Source organism: Caloenas nicobarica, chromosome 2 (assembly GCF_036013445.1).
Source record: "Caloenas nicobarica isolate bCalNic1 chromosome 2, bCalNic1.hap1, whole genome shotgun sequence".
Classification (NCBI taxonomy): Eukaryota; Metazoa; Chordata; class Aves; order Columbiformes; family Columbidae; genus Caloenas; species Caloenas nicobarica.
Genome location: NC_088246.1, coordinates 124,850,948 through 124,871,630, shown reverse-complemented (window position 1 = coordinate 124,871,630; position 20,683 = coordinate 124,850,948). Strand labels below are relative to the sequence as shown.

Here is a 20,683-nt window from a genome sequence, read left to right as displayed (position 1 = left end):
TAATTAGCACTTCATATAGATACACATGTAGTGTTAGAGTTTGCTGCTAGAGTAGCCTTTTTTTTTTTTTAATCACAGGGAATTAGCTGCAGAAGTGCATTTTTGGGCTGAAGGGGAAGATAATGTTGTAAAAAACAAGACACTTAGGAAAAAAAACAAAACAAACAACACCCAAAACCAACCCACAACCACCACCACCACCTCACCCCAGTTATATAATGTATACATGAGCAGGGAAAAATATTCCAGCCAGAGCTAATAGAAATTAGCTTGTGAAAGAGACAACCAGGCAGAAAGCAATTAGGGAAGATAAAGCTGTAGAATGAAATGTCCAAGATGAACTTTCACCCTCAGGCATCTTGGTGATCACAAAGTTGCAAGACATGGTGGGAAGCAGTGTAATTGATAAAAGCAGGAATGTAATATAGAAATCAGGAGATGAAACAGTATTGTACCTATGGGGGAAAAACAGTAACAGAATGGTGTCCACAGGGCAGAATATAGCATCAGTGTGAAGAAGACGAGGTTGAGCTTCTTGAAAGAGATGCTAAAGAGAGAGACAGGCAAGTTGCAAAGGAATTTCAAGATAGCTGCATTCAGTTAGCAACTCGGCTGTCAAAGGGAAGTAATTGTGTGATTTGGAAATTGTTATAACACATTGAAGGCCTTAAAACTAAAAATCCTCAGAAAAGGATTTTGAGATAGGAGGCATCAAGGTATAAACCTAAAGGATGAAGAGAAATTACTTGTTCTAAATCTGATGAGTCATAGCTGCTACATGCGTATCACATGTATAAAAAGCACACTAAGGTTTTCTTTTAATGACCCACTGCACTTACTCAGTATAAATGCAGTACTTCCCTCTTTTTTCTATGAAATAGGCTGCAACAAAAATTAAAAATCTGAGGTAGTACAATTGTTTTACTTTTTACTATTTTAATACTTACAGAACTATTTCCTCCAGTTGACTCAAATTCTTGCAAGAGAATCAAACTGATACACTGTAATAAAATAACACTGCAAGAGTATTATTTTTCCAAACTTTTATCACACACTGCTTACTCTTATCACAGTTATTTTGCAAGACTGTTAGGACACAGCTATGTTTGACATAAGTCAAGGGCTGTCTCCAAAAGCATTAGAGCAGAGTAACATCATATACCCTAAACTCATCCTATTCATTCTGCAGAAGTTTGAGGAAAAGCTCTTATACACGTCCTTGGTATAAAAGCTTTATTAGAGGACCCTGAAACAGACTTGGAGCTGTAGCACATACAGGTCCCTGCCTTTCAAAGCTTCAGCTATTAAACCCAAAGTTCTCAGGACTCCAAAGCTAGATGACTTCCAACACCTTTAACAGCACAGACTCATCCCAATAGTGGCAGCAGAAAATGTGCAGAGCCAAACATACAAAGGCCTTGTGCTGCAGTGTAATGGGAAAGGTAAGATGGTATAACATACAGATGGGAATCTGGACATTCTCCTGGGCCAGGCAGATAGTCTGTAGCTGCTGCTCAGTGCTCAGCTGTGATCAGACAACCACAACGAAAAACACTCTTTCAAGGACCATATTCCAAAGCTTCTCAGGCTGCACAGAAACCTCCCATTTTCCAGTAGTGACTTAGTCTCTTGTCCTTCTGTTTGTAAAGGCAGCACCAATCTTTCCTTTCTCCAGCATGAATTCTGCTCTCTGTGTGGGAAGAGACTAAAAAAAGCTCACAAGAGCCAGTAGTGGGTGAAACAACTCTGTTTTCATACAGTCTGTTGTGCAACAGCACCATCCAGCTGTCAAACAAAAAATAATGAAACATTAATGCCACTATCCAGATTTGGTCCTTTTACCACAAGTAAAATGAAGATTTACACCTACTATACAAACCAAAACCAACAGGTCCTTTCCCTTCTTCTGAATTAATTACATTGGTCCATTGTGTTATGTTTTCTGGGTTAGTACACCAGAGTGTGCTTTAGCAAAATTAAGAACTCAATCCAGTTTATTTCTGCCCAGTATGACTGGCAGGCTACTGCTTACCTCAGTGTTTCAGTGAAGTGTGGAATATAAGCTCTCAGGTATGAGGAAAAGACCATTATCTTTGGCTCACAACCAAAGACAGTTAATCACACTACAAAAATTAATGGAAAAAACCTCAACCATTTCATACGTAAGAGCCTATGTTTCAGCTCTCATAACTAACCACTCTTGAGCTTCAGTTGTGAAAGCAAGAACAGCAACCTCCAGTGAGAGGGAAAAACACTGAAAACTCAGACTTAACTAAGGGATTACTCTTCAAAGGCATCATGACATGAGGAAGTAGACTTCTTGCTTTCCAAGACTTTTTCATGAAGTTGACCATTTACCTGAATTAAATCCACAAGGTCACTGCTTAAATTGTGCTCAGTTCTTCACTAAATTCGGTTTTGTTCTAACACCCACAGGGAGCTTACCTTGTCCACAGATGATCAGGAAGTCTAATATTAGAATACTGTTCTTGCATTGCATGTACCTTTGCCTCTGTGATCCCCCATTCTTGCACTGTTTGATACCTGAAAGCAGGGAACAAATTCTTCTCCTTTTCTGACTTTCAAGTCCAGCACTAGTTCTTTACTAACACCTCACAAAGCAGTACAGGGTATCTACTGAAGTCTAAAGATTGGCCAATCATTCTTTAAGAGAAAACAGCAGAAACTTTCCAAGTAAATATTGGCAGGAAAAAATTGTAAATGTAACAATTAACCCAGGAGAAAGGGCATTTCTACACTCTAATAAAACTTGAAGGAACACCTAGGATAAGTGAGGTGACTTTGAGGAACTTGAACTTATGCAAAGAAGAATCAGCATAATCACATTGAGATGCTGTTTTTCTTGCATAGAACTACACACATACAGTAGATTTCAATACAGGCCCAGAACATAAGAGCACAGAAAAAGGAAAACAGCAAGCATTAGAATAGTAGCTAAAGTATATGAGCAAAGAACATGCCTAAAGATACAGAGGTGCCAAATGACAAACCTGTGCCAAGTGGGAGAACCTGCCCTTAAACCAAGTAAGGCAGCAAAACCAGAAGAGTTCAGAGATACAGAGCCCTAACGAAAAGGGGACAATCAGCTCCCCAAAAACTGCAGATGAACAAGACCAAATAGTGGCATGGCCAATGAAGAAATATTACCGCTAAATTTGCTAGCTAAAGCAAGCAGTTCTCCTTTCACAAAGACAAGGAGAACAGAGAACACAAGACCTTCAAGAGGAACTGTATTAGAAAGTCATTGCAAGACATAATTAGATCAGAGACAGAACAAAGCTACTAGAAAAAAGTTGGAATGAGAAGAGACCAAAATACTCGAATTGGTAAAAAAAAAAAATTGGTGCCAAATGTATGTAGGAGGGTATTGGAAGAAGGTGGCAGGCAAGAAAGAGCCTTTGAATCTGAGTGTTTATTCCCTGTTCCACAAAAAAAGAAAAATGTCAGCAAAGTTTTAGATTGAAGTACCAAGAAAGTAATGTAAAATAAATAATCTGATGATCTTGATTGAAGAAAGTCCATTTCCCTTGCCAGGAACTGACTAGAGAATTTGTGACATGGCTTGGAGACTGCACACTGATGCTCAGAGAACTGCATACTCAAAAGGCAGAGCTACACACTCATCCCAATAACAGAACAGCTACAATCAATCCATTTCAAAACTCAGATGTATAAGGAGAACAGACAGAACAAAGAGGAAAAGCAGATCTCCATTAGTTACTACTCAGGTCAAATAACAAGGACAGTGGAACAGCATAAAAATCCCACTAGGCATAGAAATAGGCTTCCAGTGGAAAGAAACAAGACAAGCCAGACAGAAGGAGAAACAGGAAGCCCTGAAGTCTTTCCAAAACAGTCTAAATAGAGAGGCAACACTTTTACACCATCCTCCATGAGGTCAGCCAGAGTTCTGCCAACTTGATCACAGTAGATCCCTGAAGGATTTCACATTGAACTTGAGCTCATGACAGTGGTTTTTTAATGTTTTTCCACAGGGTGCAATCTTTTAAGCCAGGCCACCAGAAGGTACTAAAGGTAAGAAAAGGTAAAAAAAAGTGTTTCCAATAGACTGCAACTCATTTACATTTACTAGTCGTCCAGTATACTAATGAATCAATCTTAAGATTAGAGTATCTGTTCAAACTGAGCTTTGTAGTCTTGTGTGAGTAAGCATTTCCAAACCCAGGGCTTCAGCTGTTCAGAGAGTCTTAGATAGATGTACTATAGTTAAACCTGCCATGTCACTCAGAGTATATGTTTACATGTCTACAAGCCGTCCCTGCCAGCAAAGTATCCATTTACTATCAACAGAAGGTACTACTCAGTTCAGACCCGAGGAGTTCAGTTTTATCTTCATCAACCTCTCTAACCTTGTAACAAGCAAAGCTTGTGGATCTGATTTATTGCACACTTCTGCTGTCACTGATGAGTGCAATTGCAAGCCTAACGACAAGCTTGTTGCATTTGGAACTTTAGTGCATAAACAGTCTTATTTAAACCAGGGACACAGAATAAACTCATGTGAAAATAGTGATAGGTTCACACATGATCAATTCATAATATTAGGCAGAATAGCAGGATACAAGAAACATGTTGCACATACCAGCCTCTTGACCCGCTCCATCCTTAGGACTACACTGCAACACTCACCAGCTCTCTCCTTTCACACAAACTATCTGCGAGACCCATTAATTTTCTATTTAGCATTATACAGCAAGTTAGTTTCTACTTCCAAAGTGTCTAGACATAAGTTATGTTGATACCCACGTCTTCCAGTGAAAGGCCATGTTCCCATGACAGGGAGTATGCATAAACCCAAGAAGTTCTATCTGAGAAAGCTCACACATTTCAAAATTTAAGAGCTGATTTTAATCCCAGATATGGCAACTGTTAAGTCCAGTTCATAAAAGGGCAACTTGCTGCTGGTAAGTCTTCATCTGCATAGTAAAAACAGTCAATCAATGCAAGTTCTAGTCAGTAGGGCTTCCCCATTGATTCCAACATTTTCCTTCTCTCTTCTGCTGAGGGCATCTCTGGCTTCACACCATTTCTTTTCCTTTGCATCATGATGTCATGCTGTAAATGGAAGAAAATGACCATGAGAACACACATCTCTCAGAAGTCTCTGCCTCTGAGCTCAAATGAGTAAGATTTTTTAAGAGAAGTGCTCTTTATATATCAAGAGCCAGATACTCATTATCTTCAATTAAATTCTAGTATATTTAATTATCAGCTCATAGTTTACCTTACTACTTCAGAAGACAGTGAAATTACAATAGTCCCATTGCACTAATTTGCAGTTGTCTATAAATAGTTGTTTTGTAGTTTCTGCAATTATTTAAAGGCTAAGCTAAAAGACTCTCTACTATTATAGCATAAGGAAAGAAAATAGCAGAGAACAGTTTAACTGCCCATAGTTCCTCATGATACTTTTCAACCACAAGAGAGGGAAATAAGGATACCACCAAATAAGAATGAACTCTTCCTAAGCTTTAACTTAAAGTAAATATGACCCAAAACAGATGAACTCATATCTCACCTCAGAATTTCTTCCAAGATATCCATTCAAAACAGAACTTATTACTAGAAAGATCTGACTCTAATTCAGGGGGAAACATATCAGCTACTGCAAGAAGACTTACAGTCTAAAAGGGTAATCTTAAAAGTAGTTCACTTAGTTCTCCTATGTGCATCTGCTTAAGTCTTCCAGCAATGCATATTGAAACTACCTAGGCCTGCAAGTCACTGTAAAAACAGAAGCAGTCAGCACTAGCCAAGTCTGAAGAGTTCAGAAAGCAGTGTGTCAGAAGTAATGTACTGAAAGCAAAGCATGGAGTAAAATTTAGATAAATCTACTGTGCTTACCCAGAATTTTCTGCAGTTTTTGTACTTCAAAAAATAAGCAGTACACATATCCTTCTTATAGTTGTTGTCATCCATACATTTTCTAGTGGCATCTGTTTCCTTTAATAGGGAAAACATACTTCAGAGCTGAGGGAAGGTACTGTACTCAGTGCCTAAAAATCCTAACAAGCCCCAGAATATCTATGAAGATAGGAGGCAGCTTCTCGGATGAAAGAATACTATCAGAGAGCAGAACATCTATCACGAAGGATAATCAGTAATTCCAAGCAATGACTTCATTTAGAGATAACAGACATTAGTACTCTTTAAACAGTAAGGATAGAGTCCACAGAATAGTTGTTTACAAAGATACTTGGTATAACTCACAAGGGACTTAAAAAAAAAAAGTCAACCAAGCTTGTCTAACCAGGATTTCAGTCTCTGGTTTTACAGACAGAAAACCGAAGAGATTGCTATCACTTTTATTACTCATATTTATGAGGAATTACTGGTGGTTATTTCATATTTACAATAATGGATGATTTTCAGCTTTACCCATCTTTAAACTCTTTAAGAAACTTTTTATGCAAAATGCCAACGCAAGAATGCTATCCATAAAAAAAAAATCTAGAAATTGCATTATTTAACATTGAAACATATAATCAGAAATCCCAATTTGATCATCTTACCACTACACATGGATTTATATCATGGTCTCTAAGTTGTTGTGCATGCCTGGACATTCTAGACAGACACTCGTACCTTGGCTAGAAACAGAAAAGAAACAGGTTAAGCATCGACTTTTAATAGTAACTCAGGATTCAAGTCTGAACTTCAGCATGTAATAATGGACTTCCAATAACACATACGGTCTGATGTCTTAAAAAAAAAAAAGCCCCAAAACACCACAAAACTTCTTTTGCAAAAATGTTATTTCAAAAGTACGAACAGCAAGACAACTTAGGCAAGTTTAGCCTGTCACCAAGACTGTTCATTCCCTGATAAATTCCTGCAGAGAATGGAGCCACTGCGATGATTCTCATACCAGCCTGTCATATCATTGAGGAATTGACTGTGCCCAGGAGAACCAGCTCCAGAGAAGCTGTTCACAGTCAACACACTGCAGACACTTCAGTGCGGGGGAGCAATGTACAAGTAAGGTTTCCCCGATTTGTGCCTACTCCTTAGCTGGACCATATCTGTCTCTTCACTGAGCTTTCTCAGGTATAACAAGGGCCCAACCATCTCCTGTGTTGTTGTATCAGATATTTCACAGAAAATCAGAAGTTTCACCCCAAGAAGAGACCAGAACCACTTATACTGTGTATAACAGCTCAAATCACATTTTTTGCAAGCTTAGTCGTTTGACACTGACTCTAGGAACTGTAAGCTTGAGAGACACAGAGTTCAGTGCCAAGAACCTAAACTGATGCAAGATGATATCAAGACGAACAGTAGACCCTCATTCCCTTTACTACTTCCCATACATTGCCTCTGGCACACCTATGGCCATGCAGGTATTTGTTCCAAACAAACACTAAATCTAACAAAGAAAAAAATTAATGTTTACCAGATGACACTGTCAATGCAAGCAGAAACACAGAACTGAGGAACAGAGAGCTCTATGCAGCAAATTGAAGTACAGCTGATGAATATGACTATGAAAGAACATCCTTGCTTGATCTTGTTTGTTGGGTTTTTTTTCCTAAAGACATTGCTTCTAATTCTAAACTTAAACTGTTCCTGTTCACATTAGAGATTGATAACTGCAAGTCTGCAATAAAAAGTCAGTTTTGCTTGACATCAGCAAACAAAAATCAAGTACTACTCTTAGTAACGCACAGACAAAACCATGTTTTAGATGAACGTTCTTCTTTGGGTAAGAGTAAGCTATTCCAGGTGAAAAAGCCATAGGTTTTATATCCTGTGCAGTCTCCTGGTGCTTGGAATATTTTTTTTCCGCATTCCACATGATCGTTTTCTGCAAATGGCCCTTTTAAAGAACATCAGGAAATGCTTCTCCTTTTGCCTGAGAAATATCCAGTGTTTAAGTTACCTTTACAAACTAGGCAAATGTTTTCTTTTTTGTGGGTGCAAGAGGGTTTTTGATCTGGCACTTCCAACTCAAATGGAAACAAGTATGTAGAACAACAGCATCATCCAGACTTAAAGGAGAGAGGAAAAAAGTAGAAGAAAACAAGAGCAGCATATCACAATGCCTCATCTAAGTCAGTACTACGGACAACGTTTTTAGAGGTTCGTATCCGTATTATAACTCTGTTTCATTGATATTAGAGGTGTAAGTACCACTTAAGCAGATATGCCTCAAGGTGTAAGGTATTAGATTGACTTCAGCCTTACTCTCTGAGAGAGTATTCACGAGTTGTAGGACGTGTCATCATCACCGTTCATCATACAAACTGCAATTAGCATTTTCAGTTCGATTACACTACAGCCTGCAACCATGCCCAGTTTAAGGAACAATGCACACAATACATTAAATACCTACTTAGTGAACAGGGAGTTCAGGTTCTCATGAAGCTGCTTAGTTCAGAGTAGGCAAATGCTTAAACATACCACCAAAAAGGTCTGATAGCTCCTGTGAGTGTTCCTCTCTCTGCCTCTCTGAAATACTACAAGATCTGAAACGTTATCAGCTAGAAAGGCGGGCAGGTCACACCAAAATGTTGCTGTATGACTGAATGAGCAGTTGGGCAGGAAACGAACCTTCCCCCCCAGCTCTTGCACATGCACAGGCTTCCCTTCCTGCTTTGACATTACAGGTCTGAGCCCAACCACAACCAAAGGCTTGTCTATTCCACAGTTCTTAATTATGCTTTAACACATTAACAGTTGTAAACTGTACCACAGAGAAATACATTTGTTGCTAGCACTCTTTAAGCCTCGAGCTTTTTCAGTTCATAAACTATCAGGATATTTTTCTGTAGGCGCCCTCTCATTGGAAAGTGTTTGGGTAATTTAAATGCATGTATACATACAACATTGCTAATTATGCCGCAACACAGACTAGCTTGTTAAACCTTAAACCCTGGAGTGAAGGCCGTATAAAAACCCAACCATTTTTATCGCTATTACAGCGGCACAGGCGGGGGGCGGGAGGGGGCAGCGGGCGAGTCTGGACGCTCGGCACCGCGGAGCTGTCTCGCCCACCTCAGCCTGCCGAAGAGGGCCGGGGGGGGAAGCAAGTCGAGCGCAGCGGAGCCGGGGCGACGCCGGCGCCCCCCACCCAGCCGCTGCCTTCCCCCAGCGGCGGCGGGGGGCCCGGAGGAGCCCCGCAATGCTGAGCGTCCAGACCCGCCGCCGCCGGCCCCGCTCGCCGCCTCACGCAGGTAACGGCCATCGCCCCAACGGCCGCCGCTGCGCAACGGCCGGCGCGCGGAGCCTTCCCTCAGCACCACCTGCCGCCGCAGAGCCGTGCCCGGGCCCTGCCGCTCCGCAGCCCGCTGCCGGGCCCCCCGCGCCGTCTCTCGGCCAGGCAGGGCTCCCCCAGCCCGCGGGCGGTGAAGAGGGAGCGAGCCTTCCTTTCCCCAGCGGCGAACCGGGGAGCGGCGCCCGGCCGCAGGCACGGTAGGCGGACGTGCAGCGCGGGTCGCCGGCGGCGGCACTCACCTCCGTCCCCGGCCGTGTCCGCGGGAGCCCGGGGCGGAAGGGGGCTGCCCGTCTCCAATTCGAAAGACGTCAGCGGCTCGGGCAGCTCGCTTAAGTACGGGCGCAGCCTACCCCGCTCCCGGCCTCGCGGCTCCCCCCGGCCCAGCGCCGCCGCCGCCCACGCCCCGGCGGCGCTGAGTGGCAAGGCCGGCCCGCCAATGGCGGCGGCGTCGGGCCCGCCCCGGCCTTGAGCGGCGCCTCCTTCCACCAACGGGGCGGGCGGCGCGGGCCGCAGGCGCCGGCGGCGGGGCGCGGCCGCGGCCCTGACTGACGGGGGGAGGCGTCCAACCCGCGGTGCGTGTGGGCGGCGGGCGGTGTGGGCGCGGCGTGTGCGGCAGGCTGGGCTGCACCGCAGCGCATACACTACAATGGCTGCTGGAAAGACGGGAAAGCAAACAATTTCCAGGCCCGCCGCGTCCAGCCCGAAATATGGGGAAAAAATTACAGAAAAATCGGAGAACACTGTAAAGGGTGGAAACGGGGCGCAGAGGGGATGCTGAGGCTCCCGCGGTGAGTCTGCTGCGGGTTTGGGGGGCAGGCGCCGGGGTTTAGCAGGGAAATATCAGGGTTATTTAAATTATGAAGGGGGAGGAGGAGAAGGAGGGGGGAGAGGAGAGAGGAGCAACGAGCAGTGAGGAAAAGTTTGTGTTAACCATCCCTCCCTTCCATCCCTCTCCCTCCGTCTCCCGCAGCCCCCCACCACCCCGCGTCGGACCCCCTCCGGGAAGGGAAAAGCAGGGGAGGGGAGCCGAGGCGAGCGGTGCCCCCCTTCCCTTCCTTCGGAGGGAGAAAGAGATGATTTTCAGAAAAAAAACCTCTCTCAGGAGTTTCCTCCACTCCTCCCCTCCCTCCCCGCGGCGCTATGTTGGTTCGCGAGCGAGCGGGCGAGGCGAGCGGGCTGCCCGGGGGACGGCAGGAGGGCGCGGGGTGCCCGCCGCAGACCCCCTTGGCGGGCCGGGGCCGCGGCGGCGGCGCGGGGCAGGAGCGGGAGCTGCGCGGCCGCCCCCTCCCCTCCTCGCCTCTCCGGAGCCTGTGCTGTGAATGCAGTGACAGCGGCGAGAGCGGCGAGAGGGAGCGGAAGACATTAGAGACCGCGGTGCCGAAAAATGAGGGAAAAAATTAATATAAATTCACCCCCCGCCTCAAACCGGCCGAATTTCGCACAGAAATTTCCCCCGTGGACCCGGCTACCCGTGGGGTGTCCCCCGGACCTGGCGGCCGCGTCTTTGGGGGGATCCGGAGGGACTTTGGGGCACTCGACCCCCCTTTCCCGTCGTTTTTTGGACAAAAGTTTTTTTTTTTCGTAATAAAGAAACGAATTTGCCTGCTCTCCCCCTCCGAGTGGCCCAGGAGCTTTTCCCTTCCCCATCGGTGTGTGTTTAGAGAAAAGTGTGAACCCAAGTAAGTGCTGAGTCGTGTTGCATTGGGGAGGGGGGTTTGCTAACTGAAAGCAGGAGAGATCCGGAGAGAGAGAGAGAGAGAGCAGGGACAGCTTGTTGTCAGTATCATAAACAACCAAAATGGAGGGAGAACTGAGGCATATAACAAAATAAAAATCAGAAAAAAATGCCAAAAAATACCTAAAAATCGGGGCTGCTCCCCCTTTTCTTCCTCAAGGTAACAGAATAAAACCCGTGTCTTCCCGAGACCGTTTTAAGGTTTCAGGGAGCAAGGAGTTAATATTTATTATTTTTTTTTTGTTGATGAATTCTTTGGAAAGGCAAAAGCCTCGTATAACTCGCCACCGACAATGAGAAAACGTGAAAATCCCTTTCAGGAGAGAGAGGTAGGGGGAGATGATAGTGCAGAAAGTGCATAACTTGGGGGTAATGTGGAGTGATCCTAGATAAGATAAATGCTGTATGTGCTGCTTTATAACTTCCTTTTAAAATGCTTTTTTGTATGTTTGGGGGGGTTTGGGAGACGGGGACTCTTATTTTTTCCCTCTGTCTTTTTTTTTTTTTTTTTTTTTTTTTTTTCGGACCGGAATCTAATGCCTTTGTAGTGTCACTTTCCTGATCTAATTAGGATGTGTGAGGCAAAGAGTAAACCTTTCCGGTTTATAAAGTGCGTTTTCGTTGCCTTTGAATTTCAAGTTTTCCTGGTGGCTCCCTCCTTTATTTAATCCGGATTCTTCGGAGTAGTGTGGGGTTGAGGTAATACTCCATAGGGAAAGCAGGGAGGGCTCAGGAGCAGGGCACCTCGTCTGCTGGTGGTTGCTGATTTCCCTGGCACGTTCAGTTCACCTGTTTGTCTCCTACAAAGAATGCATTCTGCAGCCTTCTCGTTTTATTTATGTAAAATAATGATGCCTCATCTCGCCTCACATTGAAGTTAATGCGAAAGTGCTGCTGATGTTGGTTCCACGTGGGATCAGGGACATAGCAGGGCATTTTAAAGAGACAGCTTCTCTTTTCCTAGGGTTATCATCACCTCTGCAGCACCTCTGCCTCTAGCAGAGGGATGGTTCGTTGTTGGTTTTTTTTCATGGGAAGGTATCAAATCGGCCCTGGTCTGATAAATTAAGGCAGGATAGTAGGGGGAAACGTGCAGATTCGTTTGGATCAAAGCAATTCTTCTGTGTGTGGCAGGTCTTCAGTAGAGTTTTCCTGGTGTGTTAATTAAAGTGCTGTGTTTTGGAGAGCGTTTTTTTGGAATGGATGTTGCAGAAATGAAATAGATTCAGGTTGTTTAATATTAAAACATGGTGCCGTTATGCTAGCTATGAATTCCCTGGGAGGAGACCCATGTGGATAGGGCAATTTCACAGACACTTTGTAAAAGTTGTGAAGTGTGTTATTTTTACTTTGAATAGATTCAGTTTTGTTGGGGACACCTGAGTTTGTTGAAAAGTATTGTGGCGCTTGTTCTATACTTAAATCTTCTGAACAGTCCCAAAAGGTTTTGAAAACAGTGAAAATAACTGTAGGTTTTAATTGGCCAAACTAGGAGCTTTTTACAAGTACACCTTAGCTGTTTAATTATAACATCACTTGGAAGATTTGCCTCTGGCTTTGTTTAAAAAAAGAAAGATCATCCGTACTGCAGTCTAGTTTTGTGTATATGTGTGCATGTGTGTGTGTACATGCTTTTAGCATGGGTTCTGGCTGCTTTTGCACAATTTTTAACTTGTAAATGTTTAATTGTAATGATGTGAAATGCTCTGGTTTTCCCTATTGTATCCTATGTAATTTAATATTCAGTGAAATATCCTATTTAAAAAAATAACATCGCCTCTTAACATGGCAATTTGATGTCTTTATGAGGAGTTACGATGTTTCCTTTACATGTGCCTTGTTTTTGTAGTCTTTGTATTTAACTCTACGTTAAAAATTGAATACAGGTATGTGGTCCTTGAGAGAGAAGATGGAGTACTGAACTTGTAGGGGAGTCTATTTCAGCAAATATTTCCTTTGAACTTGTGGAAGTTGAGTATCAGTTGTGATAGCCCTCTGTGTTGAATAGCATGTATTCGCAAATGATCTATACCTTTTCTGCGAGTGTGACAAAAGAAGCTGTTGTACAGTAGTTGTTGACTAGGATAGTCTTGTGGTTAGAGATTTTGGAAGAAATCTCAAAGTTTTCCAGTGACTCACAGTTGTGAAAATTAAATCACATTAAGTACTCTTAGGCTAAAAAAAGGCTCATTAAGGAAGAAAGATTAATCAGTTTGTATAAAGGAATGAAATTGAACATTTTTCCAGAACTGTCTTTTAGGGTTTAGAGATCTCTTTTATAGTTAGCAGGAATTCATACTTTAAAGTTCCTTTCCAAATGTTTTTTACACCCATCTCTTCTTTTTATTGACTGAAGTAACATTATCCTGAAATGCATAGAAATTTGAAAAATTAATAGCAGTACACTGTGTGTTGGTGTTTTTAATGTACCATGGTAGATAGTAGTAGATGTACAGAACTCACTTTAATAAACTAGTTAATGGTACTGAGAACAGTATTTAAGAACTCTTCAAATACTGTGTTTGTGACCATGAGTATGAAGTGTTTAATGTATTATTACATTTTTACCTAGTTGAGAGCTTCTAAGTCATTAATCCTGTAATGCTGAAAATAGGTGTAGGCACTGATAATAACAATATGAAAGAAACACACGTTGTGGAGTATCTTTTTTGACTTACAGTTATGTATTACAAAGTAAATTCAGTGTATCCAACAGTAGTACAAAATTCAGGACATAGGGAGGAGGAAGAGGAAAGGGTGTTCTCTCAGAATTTGATACTCCTCTCAACTGGGTTTAATTTTAAGGTATAATCCAGATGGTGATAATAATAGCAGGAGATAAATGTTGTTTAGGATTGGTTTTTACAGACTTATTCTCTTTTTTGTAGAAAACTGAATTCTTCTTGTGGAGATGATGTGGTGTTTAATTAAAATAGAACTGTCAAAGCTTCCTTCTAAGAGCTGAGATAGGCTTCTCTATTATATGTTGCTCTGGTTCTATACATGATTCAGTATGATTTTTTTCAAAATTTTCTAAAGTTAAAATATCTGAGGAAACAAATACTATGGGATGTTGTTGGTAAAGTTACCGTACTTTTTGTAGGTAAACTGGAGATCTGTAAATGTATTAGAATCCTTCTTAGAAACTTATCAATCCTATTCAATAATATTTAAAAGTTAATAACTACAGTATTCTACAACAGTACAGCAAATACAGGAATCTGAATTGACATGCATTCAGTTTTTCTTGAATGCTTGGTTCAAATGTGTCACTTGATGTGTACTTTTGATTTAGTAATTTTCCTGAAAAATTAGTTTCCCAATGTAGAACTTTGAGATTTAAATTAAGAAACTTTTTTAAAGTTTGTGTAACTCCAAAAAGCACTGCATACAAAGTGCAGCCACTTCTAATGGTCGGCCACCTCTGCAGCTACTCAGTCAAAATGGTGCCCTTAAGCCTCCTCCTTTCAGGGTAGTGCATGTGTTTTAAAATTAATGGGTTAAAGAGGGCACTGCTCAGGTTCTAAATAAACCACTGTTTGTAACTGTTCAAGGTTATTTTGTTAAAAAGAGATGTTTTATTTTGGAGTCTAAACCATAAGTTTTAAAAATTTTCTATCTATAACCTCTTACATCTTTAAAACCAGTTTTTGTCAGCAAATAGCTTTTGGGAGGGTTCTTGAACGAGTTTATCTGTTTACCAAGGGGAGATATTCTGGAAAACGTGAAATATGTTACAGCAGTTAGACCATTCTCGAATCAGTGTAGAGTTAAAAGAAACTAGCAGCCACCACCACCAAAGTGACAGAACACTTGCTTTCAAGGAGATATTCTCCAAATATCTGCTAGTAGTGAGGATTTAGCTTGCCTTACTGCAGATTTCTTTCAAAAGCATCTATCCACTGAACTGTTAAGCATCTTTAACCAATTATCAAATGTTTAGGTAGCCTTCAAAAACTATTTAAAAATAATTCAAATATTAGAACAAAGTAACATTTTGTATTGATCAAATGTAAAATGTTGAAATTTCTGAAGTGTAGGGGATTTTTTTTGCATTTATCTGAGCATTTTGATAATAGAGTTTTGTGTATATTTCCTGCTAATCAAAAAATCACATATAGAATTTAATTAAATTTATATTGATTTTTAAACTGTATGAACTTGTAACTTGAATGTAAAACATCGATTAACTCTCAATGTAATCACTTATACAGCTGCCTGTATTTTATTTTTATTTTTTCAAGGAATATAGTGACCCTTTATCTGAAACTGAATAGATTACAGTTATTAATGCATTTCAAATGAACAGTTGTCCACCAAACATCAAATGCAAAAAATTCTAATTGTATGCAAGTTATGAAAACCTATTATTGAGCAGAACTGGTCACCATTACTGCAAGTTCAGTTTTATTTTTGTTTAGATTGGCTTGTTAAAGTATTTTTTGTCTATTTCATTATCGGTGTTCACCTGTTATTGTCTCATCTTAGAAGGACCAATTAGCAAAAATGAATAGAATTAGAAGGGGTTTTTAAAATTTTTGAGAAGATATGCTTTTAAAAATAGTTATGTGATAACAATTAAAAAGGATGGGGCCTTCTCATAGGGTATATTAAAATTGTTAATATTTAAATGGACCCTGCATGTCTTGTAAACAGTTACTATAGGATCATGTTATTAAAATTAGTCACCATACATAGCGGGGTTTTGAGGTGACTGTGTAAGTACATACTTGACAGTGGAGAGTGGGAAAGCTTATATAGTTATTCTCATATTGAATAAATAAATCAGTTTCTGTTATAGCCTTCTTTGTAATAACTTCTGTCCCTTTCCTAATTCACTGTGTATCCAGAGCATAGAGATACTTTGTCAAATACATTAAAATATGTGGCCAGAGTGATGGGCTGTTTTATGCATGCCCAACCCTGGTGGTTTTGATGGGCTTACAAGTGGGCACAAAGAGAGCAGAATGTGGCCCAGTGTGCATAATTTTATTTTATTTGTTTAAAGGAAGGGAAAGAGACAAAAAACCCCAGGGCTGAACTAGTATAAAACCAGAAAGTGAGACAGACAAAACAAATGAATATAGACAAGTGTGGCTATAATACACAGAACAGTAACTCAAAACTCTGAAGTAAAATAGCTCCAATCAGCTTTGAGAAGTCAAGTGGGAATCAGGAAAGTAAAACCTAGAATTGCCATCAGACGTAATTAAGAAATAACTATGTAAAGGAACTTGGAAAAATGCAAAAAGTGACTGTTACAGTAAACTGAATTGCTATAATCTTCTTTTGCACTTAATGTGCTAAATTCCTCTCTCAAAGGAGAATATCCCTAGAAATCAGATTATAAAGTGTTTAAAGGGAATTATTTGTCTAAGTGTTGGTTTTTTTTAACTGAAGTTAGAATAACTAATAATAATCTCTTCCATACTGCTGTAGAAAATACTGTATTTTTTATCATTTAACCATGCAGGTTGCATATAGACTTACATATTGTACAGGTAATTCGCCTGGTAGCCTGACACTGTGTATCACTGATTTTCACCCTAAAAGCTTTTCTTTATCGTTATGGGTCACATTACACTTTGGAGACTGCCAAATATGAAGCATTTCTCGTGAAATAAGATGTACATGTTTCATTTTTTCTTATGCACGTTTGCTGTGAATTGCCAAGTAACCAAAAAGCAAGGAGAATGTCAGAAAATTTATCTTCCCTCTTCATTTATTGAGTATGTATTTGTATATTACAGGGTATCAGATTTACTCATGCGTGACTTCTCTAAAAAGCCCTCAGAATCTGATTCTGAATTAATGAGATCTCATTACACTAAATGTTTGAACAGCAGAAAGACCCTGTGCATGCAAATCAGATTTTACTGTCCCAAGTGCTTGTCACTTCTAATAAAACTGTTTATTGTGTAGTATACGTATTTATCGTGAATGTTACATTTATATGTAATGTAGATACGCACATACATTTTAAGGAAACATCTGGCTGTTTAGGGAGAATGTCATGTCTTCTGAATCAGTTGTGATATAGGAACTTTATTTTAAAGAGACCTTTTTGAAGAAAAGGCAGAAAGATTCTGGCAGCTTACTATTAAATTTCAATCAAGCCTATATAGTTAGTAATAAAACATTTACAAGTTTGTAAATGTTAAGTTTCTTCAAACTCTTACTGTCACGTGTGGAATTTTCATTTATACTAATTGTGCATTTACTACAGCTGCCTACATACAAGGCTTAATAATAATACTGTATTTATCACACAAAACTATAGGTACAATATAAATATGTAAAAGTAAAAATTGCCTACAGCTGTTCTTATGTTTTCATAAATGATACACCACAAAGGTGTACACTTATGGTGCTAGCTACCTGTTATCAGTTACTGGTGCTTTTCCCCTTACAAGCACGTTAAGAAGAGTGAGTATTAAGCTAGAATAAAACAAGTGTAAAATCCTGTCAGAGTTTTGTGCTCTGTTTAAAAGCTAAACACAGACATCGTTCAAGCTTATTTTGTTCACTGGAAGTTATTGTGGTCAATACACTCATAATTTGTTTAATCTACAAAACTGGGAAATGGTGAACCACGTAGTTTAGAGAAAGGCTTAGACATAGCTGATCACAAGAAATGCCAGTGAATTTCAATCTGTAGATTTTTTTTTTCCTCTGTGACTGGACAGTTTTCTTTAATTCTTTCGAATACTGGGATAGTGTTTAGACTAAATCACTTCTAATTATGCCCCAGCACAAACATATAGCTTATGGCTATATTTTAATCAGTTTCAGAAAAAGTAATAAAAATATTATTGCATCTCTCAAAGGATGGTGTTGCTACATGCTATTTTAAATGGTGTTTAAGTACAGTTATAAGCATACCAGTACAGTGAAATCAGCTCCTTTTCTAAACAACAAAGTTACATTACTTGTTACTTAAAGTCACCAAGAAGCATAATATGTTAATTAGCCTAATTATTCAGGCTGGTTTTAATATGTGTTGAAATTGCTTTAAAAAGTATATATGAAATATTTATATCAAACTCGTTTACTTTCTCATTACTTGTAAAATGTTCTCCCACTTGTAATTTTAGAGGGTTTTTGTCTTAGCTGCACGAATGTACCCTTTTCTTTTGGACACACTCTTCTCTCAAACCAGCAGTTCTTTTACTTATTTAAAACTCTTTTGTTGTCTGAGAATGAATTAGTGTCCCATTAGGTATTGATATTGATCATTTTTATACTACAAAAATTGTGCTGAGGAGCACTGTGGAATTAACTTCTGCTGATGATGCTACAAGTGTAAAAAAATGGGTCTGGAGTAACACTTAATCATAGTGTATGGGGGTGATGAGAATAGTCTCAAACTGGATGAATGTTAAAACAAGCCTGTGAGGAAAAGAAGTCAGGTTTTGCAGCCTTGTAGCCTTAATCAAATACGTGGTATTACTTTTTCTCATAAGAAATACTCAAACACACTCCTAGCATCAATTGCTGTAGAAGGCAAATAGGAATTTAGGTTACACTTTCAGAAATTACAAACTATGAAATAAGTTACTTGGGGAAAAAATGGTTTTACAGGTCTCCCCTGTAATATAATCTTATTTTACCTTTGAAAACTTGAACACTTCAGAATATTTGAGAACAAGTAAGTTCTTGAGTAATACATTTCGGTTTCTAGTAGTTTTTATCTATGCATCATGTAAAACAAACTTCTTACTCTTCATTATACTTAAATATTTGTATTGAAATGAAAGTGCATTTAAGCAGTTTCTAACTGCATTGATTACTCATTCATTTGATTGGAGTAGAAAGATGCTTTAGTTTGAGGAGGTCGAATATGCATTATTATTTTCTATTTTTCCATAGTTTGCCTAATAAAAATAACACAAAAGGAGACTGGATCTTTCTTCAAGCCTTGAGTGAAAAGGGAGGTGTGGTCGGGAAGGGGCTCTGATGACTTAAATCACTGCCCCTCAGTCTCTCAAAATATTTAAAACCTATGAATTTGTGATTTCAGTCACACAGTAATGTTGCTACCTCAAAACTGATCACATATTCAGTTATCTTGAGATGAACTCCACAATTCTTCATTAGACAAACTGAATTCCCTAAAGGTTTTGTCTGAATAAGTACTTGAGTATTGTACTGTTTGTTGCAGTTTTTATCAGGAATCAAGCCATAGAAAGTGTCTCAACTCTGAGCAAACCCTCAAAGACTCCACGAATGCTCTAAACCTCCCCTGTTCCTGTCATAGGTTTAGTTGTTAAACTGTGGTTGGAGGTCAAATAATCCTTTCTGCTAAGCATCCGATTTTTATCATAAAGGAGGTAGTTTGATATTTGGTGGTAGTTTTAGCATAAAGGTTTTAGGTAGGTAGTTTAATAAAAAAGCTTGAAGGCACGCAGAAATTTGCTGTCAGGTTGCAAGTGCTCTGTAACTGTTATGTGAAGTAGTACTTAGGTCACATTTGTTTCACTGAGATATTAAGACTCATAGTTTGAAGAAGACAGAGCTTAACTGATTTGTTAATTTTTCCTTCCCAAATATACGTAAAAAATTGCCACCACTTTTGCTGCCGACAGTGCTCTGAAGATTATCCATCCATATATATATAATCTCTGCCTCTCCTAGTTTTTTGTAGCTTAGGCCTTTGTAGGGAGGTTAGGAGGTCTAGTGGATGGAGATCATAATGTATTTGTATCCCTCTTATGAATGAACTGTTACTTAGCAACTTGGTAAGTTCATGATGTGATCTTGTGTTTGGGGGTACATCTGAGAGAATATGTAGTCAAAAATATGTATGCTCCCCCCGCCCCCCCCATGCATGGCAGAGCTCAGGCCTGAAGAGCAAGTATTCTAGCTTCTTGCATTGGATATTTTTAGACTGGTTATGTGGAGATAAAAATTTATTCTTCGCCCCCCCCACCCGCGTGTTGCATTCATCAGTCGTTTAGGAAGTTTGTTGCTTGGTATCTTTTGAGTATGTTGCAGTGGCTGGCAAATTTATTAAATTACCTGAACTACAGAATTCGTAGGTGAAAGACGGAGACTTTTTTCCCATCTGATCTTGACCAGATTATTTGGAAGTGTCCTTGGCCTCTTCAATAGTGCTTTACTATAAATCAAAACAAATTAAATTGAACAAACAGTCAATAAAACTGCGTGTCCCGGGTTCCTCTGGTAAAGCTTATTAGAATCCAGTTGGATGCTGACAATTCTTTTCACTGTGACCTTCAAGATACTAATTTCTCTACTTCATGTTTTCCAAATATCATCATTTCCATTTATCAAATTCTAGGCAGATCATTAGTAAATGTACAGTAGTAACTGTGTAGTGTGTAGTGATAACATTTTAAGCCTGTCTCAGAATGAGAGATTGACATTAACATTGAAATGCTTCTGAGAAAGCAAGTGGTATTTCCCCATCTGTTTTGTTGTTGTTGTAACATTCGAGATTGTTTCAGGTGACACTCATGAAAAGGGGTGATCTTTCACGTTGTCAAGAATCAAGCTGTTGAGGGTTTTTTTAATAGGTTAAACCCAGTATTTTTTGGTTTAGCATCATTCAGAAATTGGTGATCATTACGGAACAGTAGAGTCATGTGTTTCTCAGCAGGGGAAGCTGCTTAATGATGGAACTGCAATGTCCTGAATGTGGAAGGAGCAGACCTGCAGTGCAGTATTGGTCT

At 40.0% G+C, this 20,683-nt stretch overlaps 2 protein-coding genes across 4 annotated transcripts in view; one reads left to right on the top strand and one right to left on the bottom strand.

The window, feature by feature from the left end:
- Positions 1-3,413: 3,413 nt before the first annotated feature.
- On the bottom strand, positions 3,414-9,624 carry CHCHD7 (coiled-coil-helix-coiled-coil-helix domain containing 7). Its single transcript, XM_065629418.1, has 4 exons — positions 9,496-9,624; positions 6,555-6,632; positions 5,887-5,985; positions 3,414-5,097 (listed from the first exon to the last, which is right to left on the bottom strand). The coding sequence occupies exons 2-4, from the start codon at positions 6,606-6,608 to the stop codon at positions 4,996-4,998; spliced, it is 255 nt and encodes an 84-aa protein (XP_065485490.1). The 5' UTR covers positions 6,609-6,632; positions 9,496-9,624; the 3' UTR covers positions 3,414-4,995.
- Positions 9,625-9,873: 249 nt separating this feature from the next.
- Positions 9,874-20,683, top strand: part of PLAG1 (PLAG1 zinc finger) — a 49,495-nt gene continuing 38,685 nt past the window's right edge. For all 3 annotated transcript variants that reach the window (XM_065629970.1, XM_065629969.1, XM_065629968.1), the window contains exon 1: positions 9,874-10,044. The gene's annotated coding sequence lies outside the window, so the exon portion shown is untranslated. The remainder of the gene's footprint in view (positions 10,045-20,683) is intronic.

Excerpts from the sequence above, each read along its gene's own strand:
- CHCHD7 (XM_065629418.1), bottom strand. The coding sequence starts at position 6,608 with ATGTCCAGGCATGCACAACAACTTAGAGACCATGATATAAATCCATGT. Across the intron at positions 5,986-6,554 it reads ATATAAATCCATGTGTAGTG|GAAACAGATGCCACTAGAAA; the intron begins GTAAGATGATCA and ends TCCCTATTAAAG. Across the intron at positions 5,098-5,886 it reads AAAACTGCAGAAAATTCTGG|CATGACATCATGATGCAAAG; the intron begins GTAAGCACAGTA and ends TTCCATTTACAG.